This window comes from Orcinus orca, chromosome 12 (assembly GCF_937001465.1).
Source record: "Orcinus orca chromosome 12, mOrcOrc1.1, whole genome shotgun sequence".
Taxonomy (NCBI): domain Eukaryota; kingdom Metazoa; phylum Chordata; class Mammalia; order Artiodactyla; family Delphinidae; genus Orcinus; species Orcinus orca.
Window position 1 is genome coordinate 29,187,881 of NC_064570.1, and position 22,161 is coordinate 29,210,041.

General features: G+C 34.1%; 1 protein-coding gene across 9 annotated transcripts in view; it reads right to left on the reverse strand.

The window, feature by feature from the left end:
- Positions 1-22,161, reverse strand: part of EYA4 (EYA transcriptional coactivator and phosphatase 4) — a 298,986-nt gene that overhangs the window by 54,804 nt on the left and 222,021 nt on the right. For 6 of the 9 annotated variants that reach the window (XM_049695614.1, XM_049695613.1, XM_049695616.1 and 3 more), the window contains exons 4-9: positions 15,535-15,659; positions 14,046-14,114; positions 7,169-7,261; positions 2,694-2,760; positions 1,326-1,468; positions 1,034-1,177 (exon numbers count right to left, since the gene is read on the reverse strand). In XM_049695614.1, the coding sequence (XP_049551571.1) occupies positions 1,034-1,177; positions 1,326-1,468; positions 2,694-2,760; positions 7,169-7,261; positions 14,046-14,114; positions 15,535-15,659 (641 nt within the window). The remainder of the gene's footprint in view (positions 1-1,033; positions 1,178-1,325; positions 1,469-2,693; positions 2,761-7,168; positions 7,262-14,045; positions 14,115-15,534; positions 15,660-22,161) is intronic. The other 3 variants (XM_049695620.1, XM_049695619.1, XM_049695618.1) reach the window with 1 other exon arrangement.

A 22,161-nucleotide genomic window follows, 5' to 3' on the forward strand; every position in this document is an offset into this window, starting at 1 on the left:
AGGAATAAAATAAAAGACTATTGAGGCAGCTGATTACTTGTTTTATCAATGTGTCTTGAATAGCAATAGTATTAGGTAATCGACACAAACTGACATGGCCTGGAATATCCGATATGAAAGTATTCTGAGGAATAAATGGATATGTCTCTATGGCAGTTTCCACAGTGGCTTATTGTGGTTGAGGCATGTATGCACAGATGTATCTACCAATGTTATAAGGAAAAAAGAGACCTGTCATTTCAGCCAAAAAGGTCTAAGTAATTATTTCATTTTAGTCAGTCAACTAAAATGGCAATATTAGTTGGTTCAAATAATGTTAATATAGTCCCCAAACTACGACTAACCATATAGAAAAAATGACAGATAGGAAATAACCTTTTAATGTTTTTAGTATGTCACTAAAATATTTTCTGCAACTACTACACAATGTTCAAAAATAATTTTTAATTGGAGACAAAAACAAAAAGAAAAATTAAATAATGATCGTATATGGAGAAAAAATTTTTAAGGTGGAGGTACAAATTATCTAAATATTCCTCTTCAAGAAATATAGTATTAACAGGGGAGAGATTTTAGAAATGAACAAAAAAATCTTCAATTATTCAACAATAAATGGGACTTAGAGAAGTGCTAATTCAATTTTAAATTTAATCAAAAAAGCATTACGTATGTAAGGAATCCCGACAAGAAAATACTGGGTTTTGTCATGAATCTTTGAAATCACTTTAATAGATGCCAAACATGTGACTGGTGTGGCGACTGGCCTGGAGGTTGCTTTGCTTGGACTTAGTTTCCTGCCAATTTTATGCAACTTAAACTTAAATATTTAACTTTGATATGGGTCATGTTTCTTGATGTATACTGAACTCTTTTCATCATGTTTCTTCCTAGTTATTTGTCTTTTCTGATGACGTCGTGTGAGCAGTGGTAAGATTTAAAACTGTCCTCATGACTTTATATTCCTAGTCTGAAGCCAAGGAGTCTCATTCAAAGAATTCTTTCTCACATAACATGTTTCCTGTGTGGTACTTACCTGGCATCTGGTAAGAATAAGGTGTCTGGCCTGGCTGCGGGGTAGAAAACCCGGGGCTGTAACTGAGGCACCCACTCTGTAACGGTGACTGAGTTTGTGAGAGTCCGCCCTCTGTCTTGATGCCTGGTAACATCACGCCCAGATCTGTTTGGAAAACGCATGTGCAACCCATTTCATTAGTAAAGTGATCTTACCTCTGAGTTGTAACATATCAATATATTAGACTATACAACTACTAGCCAGCAGGATTACGTGCTTATAACCAAAGAAGAAGAGAGAAGATGTGAAATACCGTAAGTGGGCAGGCTATAGGGCTGTCCTGTCTGTGAGTACGCTGTGTAGACGGCTGGCTGCTGCATCCCCGAATACTGAGTCTGGCCTGCATAGGCAGACATTGTTTGAGCTGCTGGTGTAGAAAGAATGTGTGGATAGGGCCTAAATATCAGAAAAATAGCATTACTGTGGCAACAAAGACTGCATATTAATTCAGACAGCTTAGATTCAGTGAAACCTGATAATAGCCCGGAAGTAATCCTCTTCTTTATCCATAATATCATTTTAATAATATGGAAAAGGACAAGAGTCTGAACGTCAGGAGCCCAGGCTCTGCTACAAACCAGTCTAGTTACCTTGGACAAATAATTTAAACTTGCTAAGTCTACACCTCACCTGTGAAAAGAAAACTTTGGTTTAGATATCACACCTAAAGTCTCTTCCAGGTCTATATTGCTTACATTCGAAATAGTATTCCAACTGATATGTAGATGAGGAAAGTAAAGCCCAGGCCAGTTAATTAGTACACTCATGAGCATATTTCCTGTTACCATGCATGACCCAATGTTATGTAATGACTACAAAAGTCATTAAAGGCCCTACCAAAAATTCTCTACAGAGAACTAGAAATCTTAAAAAATAAATAAAATTTTAAAAAATTAAAAAGTAGGCAGCTTCCCGAAAAGAAATGGAATGCCATTCCCTTCATCATGCCACATCTTACGGAATGTTCCCAAAATGGATATCCAATCTCTAGCCTATACTTAAGGATAACACTCTAGCTGCTGTGGAAAATAACTTTTAAATGTACATGATCAGGAATCCAAAATCTTGACACATCTGGCTGATGGCAACCAAATTCAGATACACCCAATGTAGTTAAACTTGAAATTTCTACCACTGTGCTCAGAAAGTTGACTATATTAGTCATAAAAGCAATAGTGTATATTTTTCAAAAATGTTTATTAGAACTTGAAATCCAATAAAAATACTGTAATGATGGAACAAATTACGAAGTGTTGATGTTTGAATAAAATGTAATCGTTTTAGATTTTCTTTAAACTAGTCAGCATTTTTGAATTTTCATTAAAAAAATCTGTGTATTCCGGTTTGAGCTTGATGCTTTCCTCAAAGTATATAAATATCCAGAATTAAAGCAATTGTCTAGATATAAGTGAGGGTATTCCTAGACTTGTGAAGGGTATTTACCTAATGTCTAATCTATCCAATGAATCTATCCAAGTATCTATCAATTCAACTGCCTATCTATAACATTTATATACATAAATATATCCTGATTTAAAGTTGTTATCTTGTATAAACATGATTGATCAAGATAATGCTGGAAAATCATTCTAACAAATCTGAAAGACTACTGACCACTTACTTGGAAGGATACAGCTGTGGGGAATATTGATGCGCTGATCTGGGGCTATAGCCACTACTTGTTATTACTGTAAGACACAAAAACCAGTGCAAAAAAAGGTTGCTTTATAAATATATTTCACTGGAGTGTGCAAAACTTATTTCAAGAAATGACTATGTTAGAGATATGTTTCAAAAAATTCATTCATTTTCTAGACAGAAAATTCATTCGTTTTCTAGACAGAAACAGATGCCTAAACATTTTCTTCTAATTAAACTGTTTCACGTATGTGCTAGGAGCATGACACGAACTTTTTTCACAAATCGTTCCCCTTCATCATTCCTCCATTTTCTTAAATCCGTAGCATGCTCTTACGTATTAATATGCTATGAATAGATATCCTTGACTATAGGTAATTAAGCTTTCATGATATAAAGCTACATTTTTTCATTTGCAGACTTTATGTTTTAAATTCCAAATATATTGCTCTTCCTGTGTATTTATTCTATTAGAAATATAATAAAAATTAAGAAAAATATGATGCTTCAACCTTCATTTTCAAGTTGTAAAATGATATCGTTTTCTCTTTCCTTTCATTTGGTCAATCCAATGAGTAGTTAAAAATGCAGGGTCCAAATAATTCTAATAATAATTGGAATATACACAGAAAGCATGGGTGATAATGCAACATTAAAAAAAAAAAAACCTAACTGCAAGAGGCAGCAGCAATCATATTTATAAATATATTTTGAACTCTCAGAGATTGTACTTTTTTGAGAAGAACTTAAAGGTGAAAATCAGGTCCTATTAACATTTCAGCCAAACATGCAGTCCCAAACTGGAATGTATCCAAAAGTTTGGAAGTTTCTCTTTCCTTTAACCATCTGCCTTGACTAAGACAGATGTACTGCAAATATATGGACCCTAAAGTGTTAAGGCAGTCCCTTCAGAGCCAATCCATACTGGGCAAGCACACAGAGTGTCTTTATTAGGCCATCTGCTGTTCATTCACTTTTCAAAAAGATTAAAGTAGTATACAATGCAGTGCTGGAATTAGTTTAGTCTAATCAATCATAGTTATACTTCAAAGTACTATGTCTTTTCTAAGTTGTTCATAATAATTCTGGAGCTAAACTTTTAGAATTGTAAAAGTGACAAATAGGCTTAGGTTGCTAACTATTTTATGAAACATGATATATTTCTATATCCAAATGCTATTAAGTACCCTTGTGATCTATTGCTTCATAAACACATAGAATTTAATGTATTTAAAATGCTATTTAGACTGTAAGCTCTGAGTACGGAGAGTATATTATAGTTTTCATAGCAATAATGCAGAGTATATTTTCAAGAATATTATGAATCAATTTTGACAATCAGTGAATATGATTAGAGGTGTTATGTTCTAAATATTTTCAGCAACCAAGTTTAAGTGAATTTGCTATGTATATTTGAAAACACATGGACCCCTGAACGATTAATTTTCTACTTATTTATTAAAAACATAAAGGATGTTTAAAACTTTCAAATCAATTCAATGAGAACAGGCCTTTTCTCTCACACTATGGGCTACATAATAGCAACAGTGTACTGCACAGGAAATTCAGTCTGATTCATTGATTCACAATAATTATACTCTATTTAGCAGAAATATACTTAAGTGAGGCTCAATTCCACATTTTTTGTTTCATTTATAAAACTTCATTGTGGTACACTCAAGACTCAGACTATACTAATCAGTTATTCTCAAGACTGTGAAACACAAGGTTTTTCTAAAGAAACATCAAATAATAAAAAGAAACATGCAGCTTTTATTGAATTAGCCAAAGAACAAAATTATTTCAGAAAAAAAGCCTCACATATATGAACAGAAATCTGAATATATAGGATGCTTCTTCCCTCTAATGAATGAATCTAGATACCATTAGAATAATGTACCCATAACAGTATAAAGGCTCAACCTTTAAAATTTCATATTAATGTCTATATGTTCATTTTCTAGGTAGAAAACAAAACCTTTGACTCAGAAAACTATGTTTACATAAAACTTAGAAAGTTTATGCTTCTTAAGGAGGCTGTATATATTTTATTCTAACTAATAAATCTGCAGACAATTGAAAACAATAACAAAATTGGATTAAAGTGAGCTGAGATTATGCTGATCAAAGTAAAGACTGTTCCTACACAGAGCAGCCTAATCTTTCCAGTATGATTTCTGGAATCCCATGTACAAATTTAGGAGACCTTCCTTTTATTCCCCATTGTCATTTAATTAATCAAGAGATGTATGCAAAGCACTCAACTTATTATACTCCATCATTTCTGCATACAAAAGTTAGCAAAAGTGCTTGTCTTCAAAATGTCCTGAAAATTAATTAAAACACATTTTTAATGAATATTATCAGATTCTCATAGGGTGGTGTCAAGCAGTTTTAAGGTTTTACCGGTATTACTGTAGCACCTTAGATTAGTGACTCTCAATGGGATGAGTCACTCACAATGGGATGAAGTTGGGGGATGGGTGGAAATTTTGCCTGCCAGGGAACATTTAAAATGCTAGAAGACATCTTTGGTTGTCACAACTGAGGAAAGCTACTGTTAACTTGGGATAGATGCCAGGGATGCTGCTAAACACCTTACAGTGCAGAGGACAGCTCTCCCACAATCAAAAAAATTAGCCAAGTTTTTAATAGTGGTGCTGTTGAGAATCCCTGACCTAAAGCACTCTGTCTAATTGAACTTGGTCCATGGCGTTGGAAATGTTCTATATCTGAGTTGTCCATTATGGTAGCCACTAAAAAAACCCACATACAACTATTAAACACTTAAAATGTAATTAATGTGACTAGATAAAAAATTTTTGCTTTACCAAATAGTATTTAATTTAGACTTAAATAGCCACATATGGCCAGTGGCTACTTTTCTGGACAGCATAGCCCTAGATAATTCTTAAAAGAAAACTGGGAAACTATTTGTAAATATAATATGAGTAGATTCCAGACAGCTTGACAGTTCACACCTGTTTCTTTTTCCATCTTTACATTTTCCAGTGGGGTATTAAAGAAAAGATTGTTGGACTGACCAGGACATTATTCTAGAATCATTTTTACCAGTGACCACCTGTGAGGCCTTGACTGTATGGCCTTAACCACCTTTAACTTCTCTGTGCCTCCGTATTCTTGCCTATAAAACGGATCATCACAGATCTCTGAAATTCCTTCTGGAGCTAACATCCCATAATTTTTTCATTCATCTTTCATTGACTTGTAGTGTACTATTTAAGTATATCAGCAATCACTTAATTTCATTCCTATCCTTAAAAACTGTGTTCATATATGCATTTACTTTGCAGAAAGTTTACAACAGTTATGGTAAGTAATATAAATGCTAGGGTAAGTTGGTGCCTATTTATCTGCTAAGAGGCAAGAGAATTGCTAGAAAGGATGTGAATTAGGACACATGCTTCTCTATACAAAGTGTATAAATTATTATATCTTTCTGTTTGGAGTACTAATATTTAAGTGAATACATGGCAGCTGCTTCCAATCAGTGTGAACCAATGAAACGGGATCATCTGTATCTATAAAAATCAAATATATGCTATAATGACATTATAGTCAAGGATTTACCTCAGCTCTTTTTACATGAGAAGCATACCCACACAAAATCCTTGTATATGAGAACATGAATAAGTATAAAATATATTAGAGTAGAATAACAGAACCAAGATTTAATTATCACAAATACTTTTCTAGGTTTAATGTTCATCTTTCTGCTATACAAATTCCTCCTCAGGTTAAAAAAAAAAACGTCCTTTCACCAGATAATCAACCAAACGAAATATAGTAACGAAAAAAAATCTTTAAGTCAACTTATTGCCTGTCCTTTTGCCCACCTGGGAGTTATCAGGTATTTATATTTAAAGAGGATTGATGTTTAAAGACACGCTATTGTTCTCTTTGAAGCATTTGAGCAAAAGTCGTGCTCTCAGAGGCTGGGTTCTAATGCGACCAGCATGTGCTCTCCTGCAGCCCATTAACCTTTAATACCTGTCACTCAGCTGCTTACACAGGAAGGTTTTTTTTTTTAAAACCCAGAGAGGAAACAAGGTTATTTAGAAAGAATCAAATGGATAGTTTTACATCTCGAATGTTGGAGAGAAGGCAGTTTTTATGTCATTTAAATGGGTAAGTTGAAGGAACAAAGTTAACAATTACAACCTAATAATTAAATTAAGCACTTTATAAAATAATTATGAAAGAAGTCAGTTCTGCTTATTTCTAATAAGAAAGTCAGGGGATTGCTTTGCTGTCAACTGCAGATTCAGCAAAACTATTCTAAACATCATTTCTAAAAAAAGCGTAATTTTATGACAATGAGTTTTCCAAAAAGTGCATTTATTGCTGAATTTATAAAAATCCAATTCTCGCTTATTCACCAGGAGGATGAGGTGGACCCCAATGCGTACAGAACAACACACGAGCTTAAGGCTTTACCTGACCCAGTAAAAGTGTCAAGCGCTCCATCTCCAGTCGTGGTTGTGGTTTCACTGCTGTTCAAAGGCTCTGTTTTGACTGCAAGAAGAGACACTACGTAGAAGAATAAGTACATGTGAGTTTTATTTCTAACTTTATATCAAAGATGCAGACTGTACGACTAGTGGCTTTTCTAGCTACCATGGCATGCAAGAGAAAACTTGGGAAGTCGATGAGGAGAGTTTTGTTAATTTAGCTTCTAAATGGACATGCATTTATAGAGGATTTAATCTAAAAATCTTCTGCCTAAGCTGGTTTTCTCGAATCTGGCTTATAAAGGCAGTCAACCTTACACAGTGAAACAGCAGTACGTGTATTTGCATTTTTAAATCACCTAAGCACACTCTGGTATTATAGTCAAAAGGCAGAAGAAAGGAATCGTCAGTCAGTCTTTAGCACATTTAATCCAAATGGTAACAAAGAGATTTACTGCTGATATTTTATTCTTCCCAAGATGACATTAAAAAAAAAAAGATTGCTTAAGAATACAACGAGGCATATGCAAATACAGAAACCAGGGGTGTATTCATACGGTGGTTGGAAAATGAAGCACTCAGTAAATTTCTGCTCTACAAAAGCCAAAACAGCCATAAGGTGTTGGGCTTTTTATTCTAATGGTATAACAATTTTTAATACATTATAGACATAAGCATAGAATACGAGATGGTTTCTACAACACTAATTGTATCTTTTGAAAACTCTTTCATATATTATTTCTCCTCTGAGGTGGTATATTTTGGCAAAATCCTCACTTGGCAATGATGTAGCCACTGAGGTATACATCACTGTCATTATTAGATGCAACGAGTTTGGCAGGGGCAAGCCTCTACCCATTTTGTCACACCATATTTTCCCTTTGTGGCCAGAGCTCCATGTATCACAGCAGCAAGGGAATAAACTAAATCATTTTCTGCTTAACACCTCTTATGTTTCCTGGTCATAAATGGAATGACACAGTTCAAAACCTCAGAAGCAAGCAGAAAACTATGAAGAAGAAAGCTGAAGACTCGCCCACCACGGACAAATATGGCCAAAAGAATAGTGGGCTCAGAGCGTACCCACCAAGCAAGCAAGTCAGCGACGTTACTCTGTTAGAAAAGCAATTAATGATGGAGAAACATGCAGTAATGATTATGTTCCCTTTCCACATGAAGAGAATTGGCTGGACCCTCCCTCAGTGAGCTCTGGGGTTAATTTAGCATCCGGGATTTAACTATGTCATGAAGATTTGCTGGAAGATTCAGAGTCGAACTGTAAAGGTTGGAAAGAATCCAAACTCTAAACCACACTGCCTCACAGGCAGCACTAACTAACCAAGAATTCCTTTCATCTGTATAGAGATGATCCAGAGTAGGGTTTAGAAAGGTGTAAAAGCTACTCTCTATGATGCAATGTCCCCATCTGACTTCTGACATGTGACAAAAAGGAATCGTCCAAAGCCTCCAGCAAAACTAAGATAAGAGACTTCCAAATTCTAATCATGGCTAAATTCCTATGTAAACATGTCTAAATCTACAACAATATTTTTAAAATAGATGTATTAATACTAATGGTTAAATATATTTCACTTGTGAAGTGGGGAGAGGGGAAGCAGAATATCTAAAAAACTAACCAAGCTAGACATGAGGTTTAGTTTTGTTACTTTGGATCCCAACTTTGAGGTTTGATTTCAAAAACTTAGTATTGGTGTTGATTATAATATCCTCAATTTGAAAGTTTCAGGTGGTCAAAAGGAGAAGGAAGAAAAGCCAGAGAGTTTGAAAGGAGAACGAAGAAAAGCCAGAGAGAGAGTTTGTGGTTGCGTTCATTATCCTGGAATCATCTCTCATTAAAATTTTAAAGGTCTGCTTTTAGTCAAAGACAAAGGAGGCTCATTTAGCTGAGAAGAGGCATCACTAGAAAGTATATAAAGAGAAGCATACACATCAAGATGTGTTCAGTGGACTAAAACACATGGATTTAAAAGTAATAGTTAAATGGATGCTAACATTTGGGGGAAAACATTACACATTAATCCAAACTTATTTTTCATATGTGGGTAAGAGTTGAATAATAGGGAAAAGGGGGAAAATTAATCATGCTGCTACAGAAAATAATTTATGTTCACAGGAAGGCAGCATCAGCAAACATCTCTTGAGTAAGATGCAAAGTTATTTTGATTTGATTTTTATAGAGAAAGAAAGTAATATTAAGTAATAATAAGTTTTTTTCAGGAACAGAAAACTTAAAGAAGTGAAATGGGCGTTCTTTATATGATTAGCTGATTTATTAAAAAGATGCTAAAATACAAAGAAGTGTCTTAATATTTAGAAAACAGGTAATGACTATAAAGTAAACATTATGATAATTATAAAGTTTGAAAAATGGAAGTCGTTTTCACTACAGGTCTGAATATATTTGAAATGTATTCCATTTTCTTTTGTCTTGCTTTTGTTTCCACACATTTAATATGTGCAAGACACTATTGGAAAGATGTTCATCAATGAAACAAACCTAGTTTTATGCGTCTGTTTTCTAAAACTTATAAAAACACTCATTCCAAAAGTTTATGAGTGTACATTCACTGTCATGTTCAAATGTATTTTTTTTTTTACTGTATTCTATTTTTCTTAAGTTAACACAGAAGTTAAACAGGGCTTTTAATTTATTTTAAGGACTGTGACCAATATCATTACAGTTCATGCTATCAAATGGAAAGAATAACCTTCTATAGAAGAAAAGCATCATCTTTATGAGCAAAATTCAAACTCACAACATAAACATTTTGATTTCAAAAGCCGCAATCAGTTTTTAATTCTTAGGTTAGAGAGTTTTGTGGTTTTATTCTTCTACATGCTCGAAATAAGTGATTCAAGGTTCATTTCCCAAAAGGTGGGATGGAAAATCTACATACATATAGCACTTCGTACAGAACCATTACTTCAAGAAATAATGATATTGCCAGGCCCCCTCCACACTAGTTATCCACTTGCAACTTAGATGTTTTTCATAAAGCCAAATAGTAAAAAAAAAGTCAAAGTCATTTTATTATATTGACATGATTGGGTTTTATTTTTAACCTTCAAAAATAATTGATCTCTGTGGACTAAACCAAGATTGCATGAGATTACTGTCAGCTATGGCTACTAAGTCACTGATTTTCTCTGTTTACATCCCAACCTTCTTGCATACCCTCATACAAGTATTTCCAAAGCAAATTTAATCTTGTGCCCTCGGATTATCTTTAGAACTCAAGTACGACACTAATATATATTAATTATTTTTAGAGGAAGTCGATGTTATTATCATAACTTAATGCTCATGTTCATTTTTTGCAATATTAGGCTTAATTAACCCTTGAAAGAGAGGTAACCCAAGTACTTTACATTTTACATTTCATCTTCAGAGATCTGTGTTTAAACCGGTGTCCACTTAAAAGACTATATATGTAATTCCAAATATACTCCTTCCTGAACCACAAAATCTCACATAGCCACCTCTGACAACTTAGGTTCTACAAAGAATTTCAGGAGGAGTTAGATCAGGAAGGATACAATTTACAACACTGCAGGGGAGGAAAGAGGTATTGCCTACTAGTTTTATGATTTATGTTTTTCTAAATTAATTTTTTCACTCAAAAACCTATGAGCACCAAGTGTCTTTCATTTCTAAATATCCATGAAGTATTTAGTTTTGTAAAATAATTTGATGATGCTTCCAATTTACGGCTTTCATTCCAGAAAGAAAATCTAAAAAGAGTAGAGCCACAGTAGTAGCTGGTTCTACTGCACAGACACATAATACTCAGAAACAAATTCATCCCATGTGAATCAATCATCTATATATTAAAAACTCTGGGAGATTCTTTTCTATGCTCTACAGATTTCAAATATAGAAAACACCATAAACCCAATCAGAATGTCTGATCTTGGTTCCCCCAAATCAGAATGTCTGATCTTGGTTCCCCCAAATCTTCTCTTTGAAGTATTTTCTTAATCTCCATGTAGAATCAAATATTCCCTCCCTCTGCTGTGCACCCACCTTGAACACATTATTCACTCATTATTTTCTTTTCTGTTTTCCTCTGCTAGACTTTTGGTCCCTTGATGGCTAGTATCATGTTCTATAGGTCATTGGGTTCCCATTTCCTAGCACAGAACCTGGCATATAATAGGAACCTGATACATTTTAAGTTAGAAAGTGAAAATTCACATTTAGACCCTATCCTAAGCACTTCCAATAAATCTAAGTATTTTGTATATAAAGTATAGTTAATCATGTATCTTGACACCATTAGGGAAATTAGAATCTCACTTATATATGGAAGTAACTTTTCACATGATTGGCATGCATTTACATGCATGTATATACATATACATGAAGTAGCATACATGAATCTGTATCTGGGTTGGCAAACTACATCTCAAGTGCCAAGTCTACCCCACGGTCTGTTTTTGTATAGCCCATGAGCTAAGAATGACTCTTACATTTTTAAATAGTTGAAAAATATCAAAGAAGAATAAAATTTTGTGACATAAAAATTTTACGAAATTCGAATTTCAGTGTTCATAGATCAAGTTTTATTTGAATATGGTCAAGCTCATTTGTTTAACTATTGTCTATGGCTCCATTTGTGCAATGAAAGCACAGCTCAATAGTTACAACAGAGACCATATGGCCTGCAAAGCTGAAAATATTTACTATCTGACCTTTTACAAAAAAAGTTTGTTGACCACTGATCTGTATGCTAAGATATGATTATATTTATTATATTTTTATTGACAGTTCTTCATTTTAACAATTTCACAAGTGACAAAAATTTGAAAGGAAAATCTAGGTTCTAATATAAATCTGCAGATGTAATTACAGAATTAGGATTAAGGTGATGAACCCCTTTAAAAATTACTTTTAAGGAGTAATGTAATATATTTAAACAGCACCAAGGTAGTAGGGTAGGATATTAAGGTGATACTATTGACTCATTTGTATCAGTAAAAACTATCAAAATTATCTTTTTGAAAATCTAAGTTAATGGAAAGATCTTGAAAAGCCACTAAATTAGCTTTTGCTTTTGTCTTTTGTTTTATTATAATAATAATAAACTGTGGCCAGTTTACATGTTCTAAATGCAGAAAAATTTATTATCTGACCAAACACTGGAGGGTCTTTTAACACACTGACTGCATGTTTCCATTTTCCTTAAAAAGCTGTTGCCTAATTATTATTGAATTATTAATTAAGGAAAATATATTGGTTTATATTGCCCCAAATTTACATACATTATATGATTTAAAACAAAAGCTTTGCCAGTAAAGTATTATTATCCTTCTTTTGTAGAAAAGAATTAAAGCTCAGAGAGGTTAAGTAACTTGTCCAAGATGACACAGCTAGTAAATGTAGTGCCAGGTTTCAGATCCATGGTCTTCCTGATACAGAAGTCCTTTTTTTTCCCACATGGTCACACAACTCTTAAACATTTATACTAAGAACAAGGAAAACTTGATGTTTTACACTTAAAAAAATTTTTCTGTTGGATATTAGATGTAAATTACTAAATATTGATTGTATATATTCACTATTGTAAAGTTGCTTATGTTACATTAATATGTCAGAATAGAACAAGAGCCAGTGAGCTAAGAATGTTTTTTACATCTTAAATGTTTAAAAAAAAAAATCAAAATTAGAATATTTTGTGACATGTGATAATTATATGAAATTTAAATTTCAGGGTCCATAAATCAAGTTTTATTAGAACCTGACGACTCTCATTCATTTATGTATTGCCTATGGCTGCATCTGAGCTACAGCGACAGAGCTGCATAGATGAGACAGAGAGAGACAGCATAGCCTACAAAGCCTAAAACATTTCCTGTCTGGTTTTTTGCAAAAAAAGACCCTTGAGTGACAATTAAGAGCAACTAAATTCTGGCAACATATTTTTTAAGTATGAAAAGTATATTTTAAGTGTGGCGTTAAAAAAAAAGAAACTAAAACGATAAAAATTTAAATAACGGGCATAATGGAGTACTTTTCATCCACTGGTCATATATTCTAATTTAATCTACATACAGCAAGGTCCAGGCAAACTGTGCCTATTCTAACTGCTTGCTTGTAATGCACATTTCTAACAGGTCGTGAGCTCTTTTTAATGCTAGAATTGGGTGGTTCTACAGAAGTTTTATGTGGTTTTGTTTTAATTTTTAAATTTTGATAGCATATTAACTTTTGGTTTGGGAAAAAGTTTATTTATATTATATATATATATAAATATAGGAATGTAGTTAATACATATAGTTCAAAACATTTTAAGAGATTTAATATTAATTTATAATTTTAAATGTATAGCTTTCATCACTGGTAATTTTTTAAATGATGGATTTTTAAATGTTAATATTACTTTAGGTATTTTAATTGGAATATTTATTAAAGTCTGTAAAATAGGAAATATCATTTTGCCATGTTATGAATTTAATTTAATTTATGAAAGCCTGTAGGCTTTGGAGATTGAGTTTGTACAGAGGCGCAATCTGCTTCAACTGCTCATTGACGTGACAGTTGTGTTGAATTATCACTTAATAAACTGATAGAAAAATAGTAGATGCACCCGTTTGTGCAAAATTATGAAAACACTAAGAAAAGAATACTACTGACCTAAGATTAGAATACTAGTTGATAAGAAAAACATAGCCAACTGTTATCAATAAACAACTAAAAGGTGTGTTCATGTCTCCTTTTTTTTTTTTTTATAACAAGTACTGAACACAGAAAAGAGAGTGCAAACAGAAATAGCAACAGAAAGCAAACCAGAAGGGCAAATCCACACACCCAAACACATGCAGTGTACCATCATCTCTCATACTTGTTGCGGAGGAGGGGGTGTTGCAACTCAGCAACCAGTCTGCAGTGTTTAAAACAGTCATGTTGTCCCCTGAGAACAGGAACAGCATAAGGGTTCATTGTCTGAATGCCTGCTCAGTGTACGAGAATAGTCTTCAGTGCTTGTACTGGTTTCTGACCCTTTTGCCAAAATTATAACTGCATGGTATGACTTTTACATTTTAGTTTATCAGGTATGTTTTAGTTCAGTTAAATATACATACATGGTGATTAGTGACCTTCAAAGTCTGATTTCAGAGTGCATGTTTTTTTTTTTTTTTAAATCTTATTATTTGCACCCAAGTTAAGGTTTAAATATAAATGTTCTTACTCCACAAGTTATCACTAAACAATCTTATAAATTTGCAATCCTATAATTAATTAGCCAAAATTATAGATGCATGTTTAGAGACAAACACTATAAACAAGGAAAATGTTAATTTACAAAGGGTTTTATGTAAAACATTATTAAATACAGGCAAGTTGCAATCCACACAACTTTACAAAGAAAATTTTAGATTTCACAGTTACTCTAAAATAAGTGGAAAGAGGTGTATCGATTTAATAAATATTTACTGAAAATTTAAAAGAAAATATGATGTGGCAAATGCTGATATCTAATAATATGAATAGCTTACAAATTAAAGCAATTTTCAAGTAATTTTTCACTCGACAAAAACAACTAAATCTACAAAACTTCAAAATAATTGTGAGTAATTGAAAATGCAGCTTATATATGTGTATATATGTATATATATATGTATAGGCATTCTACGTATACATATTCTGATGCAAAAATCAGATCGTATTTTCTGACAGGTTGAATGCATTTTATAAAAACAATAGGGTGAAATATTTGAAATAGTTATTATTGTTGCCATATGTTGTGGCATAATTATGAGTTAATCATATGAAAAGGTATCTAGAAAAAATTCAATTCCTATTTTAAATACATGTTAGGTACTTCTCTCTTTGAAAAGAAAATGCAGCAGATATGGACATTTTTCCATTCCCAAAACCATTTTTAAGAAAAACCATTTTTAAGAAAAATTTTGGAGTAGCCTTTCTCTTAAAATTCAAAATAAAACCAAAAACTAATAGAATTTCTTTTCCATTTTCTATTTTTGTTGTTGTTGAGTAAGATCAGAGAGTAAATCCTTGGGCCACATTTTTTACATTTTGAAAAATATGTACAAGGGCAAATACAAAAAGGAAGCCTCGCTAAAGGCCTTCAAAATGTTGCTCGGGGCTATCTATTCTTTCTGAATGCTTCCAGCTATAGAGGAGGAGCAAAAATTTCAAGAAAATCAACAGAACAATAAATAATCCATTAACTATATATTACTTGAGTATAATGCTGTGATGTTATTGCTTATGAGATATAATATTTATTTACTAGCAGATCCCTAACATGTAAAGCCACAACAAAGTTTGAAATGTGATTCTGGGTGTCTTCAGGGTTGTACACTTACCTCCTGTCCCATTTGTGGTGACCGATGTGCTGCTGAGATTAGCTTTCTCCAGTTTGGAGCTACCAGGAGTGTCGCCACCTCCAACAAGAGGATGAGGACTCGCTAGGTCCTGCATTTCCATAGACCTGTTGGAGCAGGAAGCAACAGAGAAAAAGTTGAAATTTCAGCAATGCTTTCTTAATAAACTCTGTATATCACTCTATTGAGCATGCAGGTGATCTCACAATAATAGGAATTGAAACCCACAGCTAAGACTTTTTGGTTAATCAGGTGAACGTGACGGTCCATTAAAAATTAATAAATAAGTAAAGCTTCCATGATAGTTAAGCTTCCTCATTTGTTTGTTATTTGTAATAACCACACAAAAACTCATATCTACAGGAAGGAATGAAGAGTGACAGAAAGGTAAATTTGTAGGTAAATACAAAAGATTATCTTATTTTTCTCTTATTTCATGAAAGACAGTGAACTGTGTAATTTACGATACAGGATAAAAGTATATGTGACAACAACAGCACAAAGAATAGTTGCCAGGGGTGGGATTGGGGTGGAGATGAATAGGCAGAGCACAGAGAATTTTTAGGACAGTGAAAATACTCTGTATGATATTGTAATGAAAGATGTATGTCATTATACATCATGCAAACTCACAGAATGTACAGCACCAAGAATTAACACTAAGGTAAACTATGTACTTTCAGTGTAGGTTCATCCTTGGTAACAAATGCAGCATTCCGGTGAGTGATGCTGATAATAGGGGAGGTTATGCATGTGCAGGGCAGGGGGCAGATGGAAAATCTCTGTACCTACTGTTCAACTTTGCTGTAAGTGTTAAACTACCCTGAAAAATAAAATCTTAGGAAAAACCAAATCAAAATTGGTCATATGCAAATAAAGCAGTGGTTAGTGAGAAATTTATATCTTTAAACGGTTACATAAGAAAAGAAGGGTTTAGAATCTGTGATCTAAGTTTCTACCTTAAGAAACCAGTGACAGAAAGGCAACTGAACCCAAAGTAAGTAAAAGACAGGAAACAATAAAAAGCAGAAATCACTGAAATAGAAAATCTATGAACAACAGAGACAATTTACAAATCCAGAAGATGATCATTAGAGATACTGAAGATATTAAAAAGGATGATAAGAGAATATTATGAACAATATTATGCCAAATAATTCAATAATTTAGATAAAATCAGACTTTCTTGAAAGACACAAACTATAAAAACTTATAACAACTTTTAAAAACTGTCCTATACCAATTAAAGAAATTGAGTTCACAATTAAACATTTAAAAAAACTCCATGGCCATATGGTCACATTAGTGAATGCTAGCAAACATTTAAGGAAAAATAACAGCCATCTTTCATAAATTCTTTTAGAAAAAAATAGGAGGTAACACTTTTCACTCCACTGTAAGAGACCAGAATTACCCTGATCTGAAGTCTGCCAAAGGCAATTCCAAGAAAAAAAAAATTATGGATTTATATTTCTCATGAACATAGATGAAACAATATTTCAAAAACTATTATCAAATAAAATCCAGCAATGAAAAGGGTAATATATGATGACCAGGTGTGTTTTATTCCAAGAATTCAAGTTGAGTTAACACTTAAAAATCAATAAATGTAATTCAGTATATTAACAGAATACACTTTCAATGGGTGTAAAATGCATTTGACAATATTCATTATCCATTCATGATACAACTCTCAGAAAACTAGGAAAAGAAGCATTTGCCTCCCATATGATAAAGACCATTCTTGAAAAATCTACATCTTATTTCATGATGAAATATTGAATGATTTCTCATTAAAGAAAGATCAGAACTAAGGCAAGAGTATCTCTTTTTCCCACTTCAATACAACATTTTATTGGCACTCTTAGTCCGTGGGAGAAAACAAAAATGAATAAGTAAAAGGGGTAAAGCTTAGAAAGAAAATTTGTTAATTCAATAAAATAGTTAACTAATAAGGACCTGCTGTATAAAAAAAACCCTGTTAATTCACAGGTAACATAATTGTTTATGTAAAATATTCTGAGAAATCCATTAAGAAAAACCCTACGAGAACTAATGGGTGAATTTACCAAAGTTACAGGTACAAGGGCCTTGCCAATAATAAATAAAAACATGAATCAAAAATATCTGAAACATCAGTCAATGCCTTTCTAGTTCAAACACTGAACTACCAAAACAGTGGCTGTTCAGGAGGTTGGAAGTTGGGTTATTCACAGTCCCGCTCCAGCTCAACTCAACTCCAAAAGGAATCTGAATGCTCAAGACCCTTGTTTTCACAGCCAGCCAGAACAAACGACTTAGACACTTTGGGAAATAAAACAAAACAAATACCATGCTTCAGTCTCTACTGGGTTTCTGTACATAATCTTCAGAAAACTATAAATACATGATTTTCAGAATACTATAAATTATTTTGTACATAATGTTCAGAATGACATCTTGAGTCATAACAAGAAGCAGGAATATATGACCCATAGTAGAGAGAAAACACAGTAAATAGAAGCAGACCTATAGATGACTCAGGATTTGGAATTAGCAGACAAGGATTTAAAAAACTATTGTGTATATGTGAAATAATTTATAGGAAAAGATACGTACACAAGGTATAAACATATAAATATGCCACGTATATAGATATATACATATATGGCATATATACATATGTGCCATATATATTTTATATGTATGTGTAATTATGAATATAACGTGTATGTATTACATCTAAATATCGCATATAGAAAAAAACTGAAAACTGCAAAATAGAGCCAAATGAAAGTTCTAGAATGAATATTATAATATATTAAATAAAAAAATAGTCTTTGGATGGACTTCAAGGCACTGCAAAAAAAAAAAAAAAAAATTCAGTAAATCTGAAACTGGGCCAGTAGAAGTTATTCAAACTGAAGCAGACAGACAAAATATTGGGGAAAATATTGAATAAAGTAAAAGTAACCTGTGGAATATTATTAGAAAGCAAGAAAGGGAAAGAGACAGAATAATTTCAGAATAAATAATGGCCAAATTTGATAATAAACAGCAACCCATAAAGCCCTGAAACATAATAAATGAGAAAAAGAAAAAGAAAACCAAACCTTCAGCACATTACAGTCAAATTCTTAAAATAAGATAAAGAGAAATCTTTATAGCAATCGGATAAAAAAGACACAGAGGAGAGGAGAATAGTAGGAACCCCCAAAAGTATTATCAGTAGCACACTCCTGATAACAGGCTTAATTACGGTAAACAACGAATGCTCATGATTTTATCTTCTCCTACCGAACCCACCCAACAGAAATATTTTTAGTTTAATTGAACTAATAAATGAATAATTGCTTATTACATGCAAAGTACTGTCACAGGTGTTAGGCTTGCTAAATGGAGAAACCATGGTCCTACCCTCAAAGAAATTTATGATCTAAATGAGAAAGCAGATCCTGTGCATAGAAAACTACAGTACATTAAGTATCCAGACAGAGCCTGGGGCACATCCTGGAGAACGTCATTGAGAGCTGCGTTCCCTCCCTCTGACCAGAGGCCTGTGGGGCTTGGGAGACATATGAATAGGTTTTTCCAGCTTTACCACGTGACCACTACTGGGTTATGCCTGAAGGAGTTGTATAGAAATTCGATAAGTGGTTGGGATAAATGCTGCATAGAAGGTAAGAGGCTCCGTAAGAGTTAGGAGGTGGATGGGGCCCTCAGAGGGGAGCATTCAGGAGCAGAGGCCAGAGCAAGACAGAAACCTTTGGCCAGAGAGGTTTCATCACACTAAGTTCATTTTAGGGTGCCAGGGGAATGTGCTGTCAAACTTGAGGAGTTTATCCCTCTTTTTTTGTTTTTCTGGGTTTTTTTGACCGTGCCATGCGGCATGCGGGATCTTAGTTCCCCGACCAGGGATCAAACCAGCGCCCCCTGCAGTGAAAGCGCAGAGTCTTAACCACTGGACCGCCAGGGAGTTTATTCTTGACCCATAGGCAATGAGGAGGCATCGAGGGTTGTTGATCTGGGGAGTCATGAAACAAATCAGTTGGAGGATTGATGTTAGCAGTGGTTGTTGGCGCGCAGGGTGCCTGCGCCACACGATTACTAAACCCAAGATGGGTCGATGGGAGATTATAGAGGCGAGTTTTCCAAGGAGTGGGGCAGGGAGTGTTGTTACTATTAATACTGTGAACTTACTTAAAGAGTCTAGAAAATTTTCTCAGAAACTGTTAGCTGGGTTTTGATGAATTCAAAGAAGGGGTTCTAGGGGAAGCATCTAGTTGGTAGTATTACTGAAACTGCAAGGTAGTGTAGGGGCTCACAGCCAATCTGAGCCACATGCAACGTGAAGAAGCAAGGAAACTCAGTCAGGAATGAAAGGACGGAGCCCACACTACAGAGAGGAGCAGGAATATGTCACTCCTGGAAAACAAAAGAAAGATAGCCTTTGTATCTTACATTCCAGTTTCCAGGAAGCCAAAATGCAATTATCTGGCTCTGCACAGTAAGTCTCCTTTGCTTGAATTTATTTTAATGGGTTGATATTTCTTACAATTAATAGAGCCTTTAGAGAATAGGCATGCATTATTGCTATAAACCATACGTTATTGCTATAAACTATAAACTATACAGTAAGGATATTCCTGTACTTTCTTTTGTATGTTAAACTTCAGATTCTTTTTAAGTCTAGTTCATACAATATGTAACATATAAAATATAAAGTTTACCTTAGAGTTCAACAGCAGAAAATGTTTAACAGCTACCAGTTTTTACTGAGTACATATTGTAAGACACAGCCTACGCTTGGTACTTCAAATATATCCTCTGTTAATCTTTACATTAACACACTGATGTGCATATTATTTTCCATATTTTATAGATAAAGAAATTGAGACTCAGAGAGGATATACAGCATGCCCAAGACCTCATAGGTTGAAAGTAGCAGCACCAAGACTTGAACTCAAGTCTATTTGATGCCGGAGCCCAGGTTCTTTCTGTCACATTATATGTTTCCCATTTTTAAAAGTGGTTTTAATTTTTTCACACTGTGAAACCACAATTAGGAATGCATATTCTTGCAATAAAACATTTTGAATGGTTTTCAAAAAATACTCAACTCAATATAAGCTTCTACTCTGACAAATCTACATTACCATATTTAAAGGGACCCCTTTCTAAATAGCACAGAGAATTATATTCAATATCCTGTGATAAACCACACTGGAAAAGAATTTTTAAAAGAATGTATATATATGTATAAAGGTGCCCCTTTTTATCTTCCAAGATGTCACTTTCAACCCATGTCATAAGGCCATGTGAATACTAGCATCTTTCTGGACAATATAAAAAACAAACTTATCCATAAACACAAAAACTCTTTAAAAAAAAAGAAAAGAAGACTTGCAGGTCACATGCAGCTGTTTTCTTGCTTCTTGTCTGCATTCTTCTGTAGCACAGGTGGAATTTATTTCTAGCAGACTTAAATATCCTCTTCAAACCCAAGGAAGAGCATGCTTTATACTTGTGCATTTAGAGTCTCCTGTAACTCAGAAACCATGATTCCTTCTGCACAGAGCCTGGTAATGAGTCATAGACTGTTTATTTACAGGCTGAGATTCCACCAATTCTTCATGACCCAAGAAATGCAAAAACATCCTAGATTTTCAAAGGCATTCACTCCCATGCCAGCTTTTCTCTTTGCATAAAGTGGACAGTGTGTATGCAGGGCTCTGTGTCCCAAGCTCTCAGAGTCTACCTAACTAGCCAATTTTCATTTGGACCGTCAGAATGCATTTAAGGGCAAGAGTTCAGGTATTTGCTTTACTCATAACTTCCTTTTTTATGTAATATAAGCCTTTTCATCCGCCTTAGCTGAAAAATTGGAATAACAAAATCAGCTTTTACTTAAATAATGAGAGTATAGGTTGCATTAGGGTAGGGATTATTTTCTATTCATTGCTTTTTTCCTCTACACTTAGAATTGTGTGGGGTACTTAGTGAGTGCTAAGGATGAATAATAAAATAGGAATAGGAAAAATGCTGATGAAGTGATTTGAATAACTTGGAGTCAAGAGTACTCTGGTTCAACAAACACTGCTTGAGCATCCAGGAAGTTCAAGGACATTTCTAGGAATCCAGAAAGTATCTTCTGAGAGCTTGGAGGCTAGTAGGAGAGCAAAGGGATGGGTGGAGGGAGATGGGGATTAGCACTGTAATGTCAATGTGTATGGAAGGTTTCATATCTGCATGTGCAATGTTAGAACTCCCAAATGAGTGAGGTGTGTGTGTGTGTGTGTGTGTGTGTGTGTGTGTGCGCACCCATGAGCGTGCAAGAGGGTGGGGAGGAAGATGCCCTGCATGGATACAGAAAACCACTGTGCGAGAAAAAATATAATAAAGCCATTTGGTCAACTTAGATTGGATGAAAGTCATAGGCATGTCACTACTGGGTGCCAATTCCCACTCTCTGGAAAAAGCACATCCGTCCACCTTAAACCAACACATTTCAGATTAGGAGCCAAGAAACCCTTGTCTCAGCTGCAGTCCTGAGCCAGTTTCTCCCCTGGCTCAGTTAGGCTGGGAGATGTGGATGCTCTCTGCTGCACGGCGTCTATGTCACTGATCAGG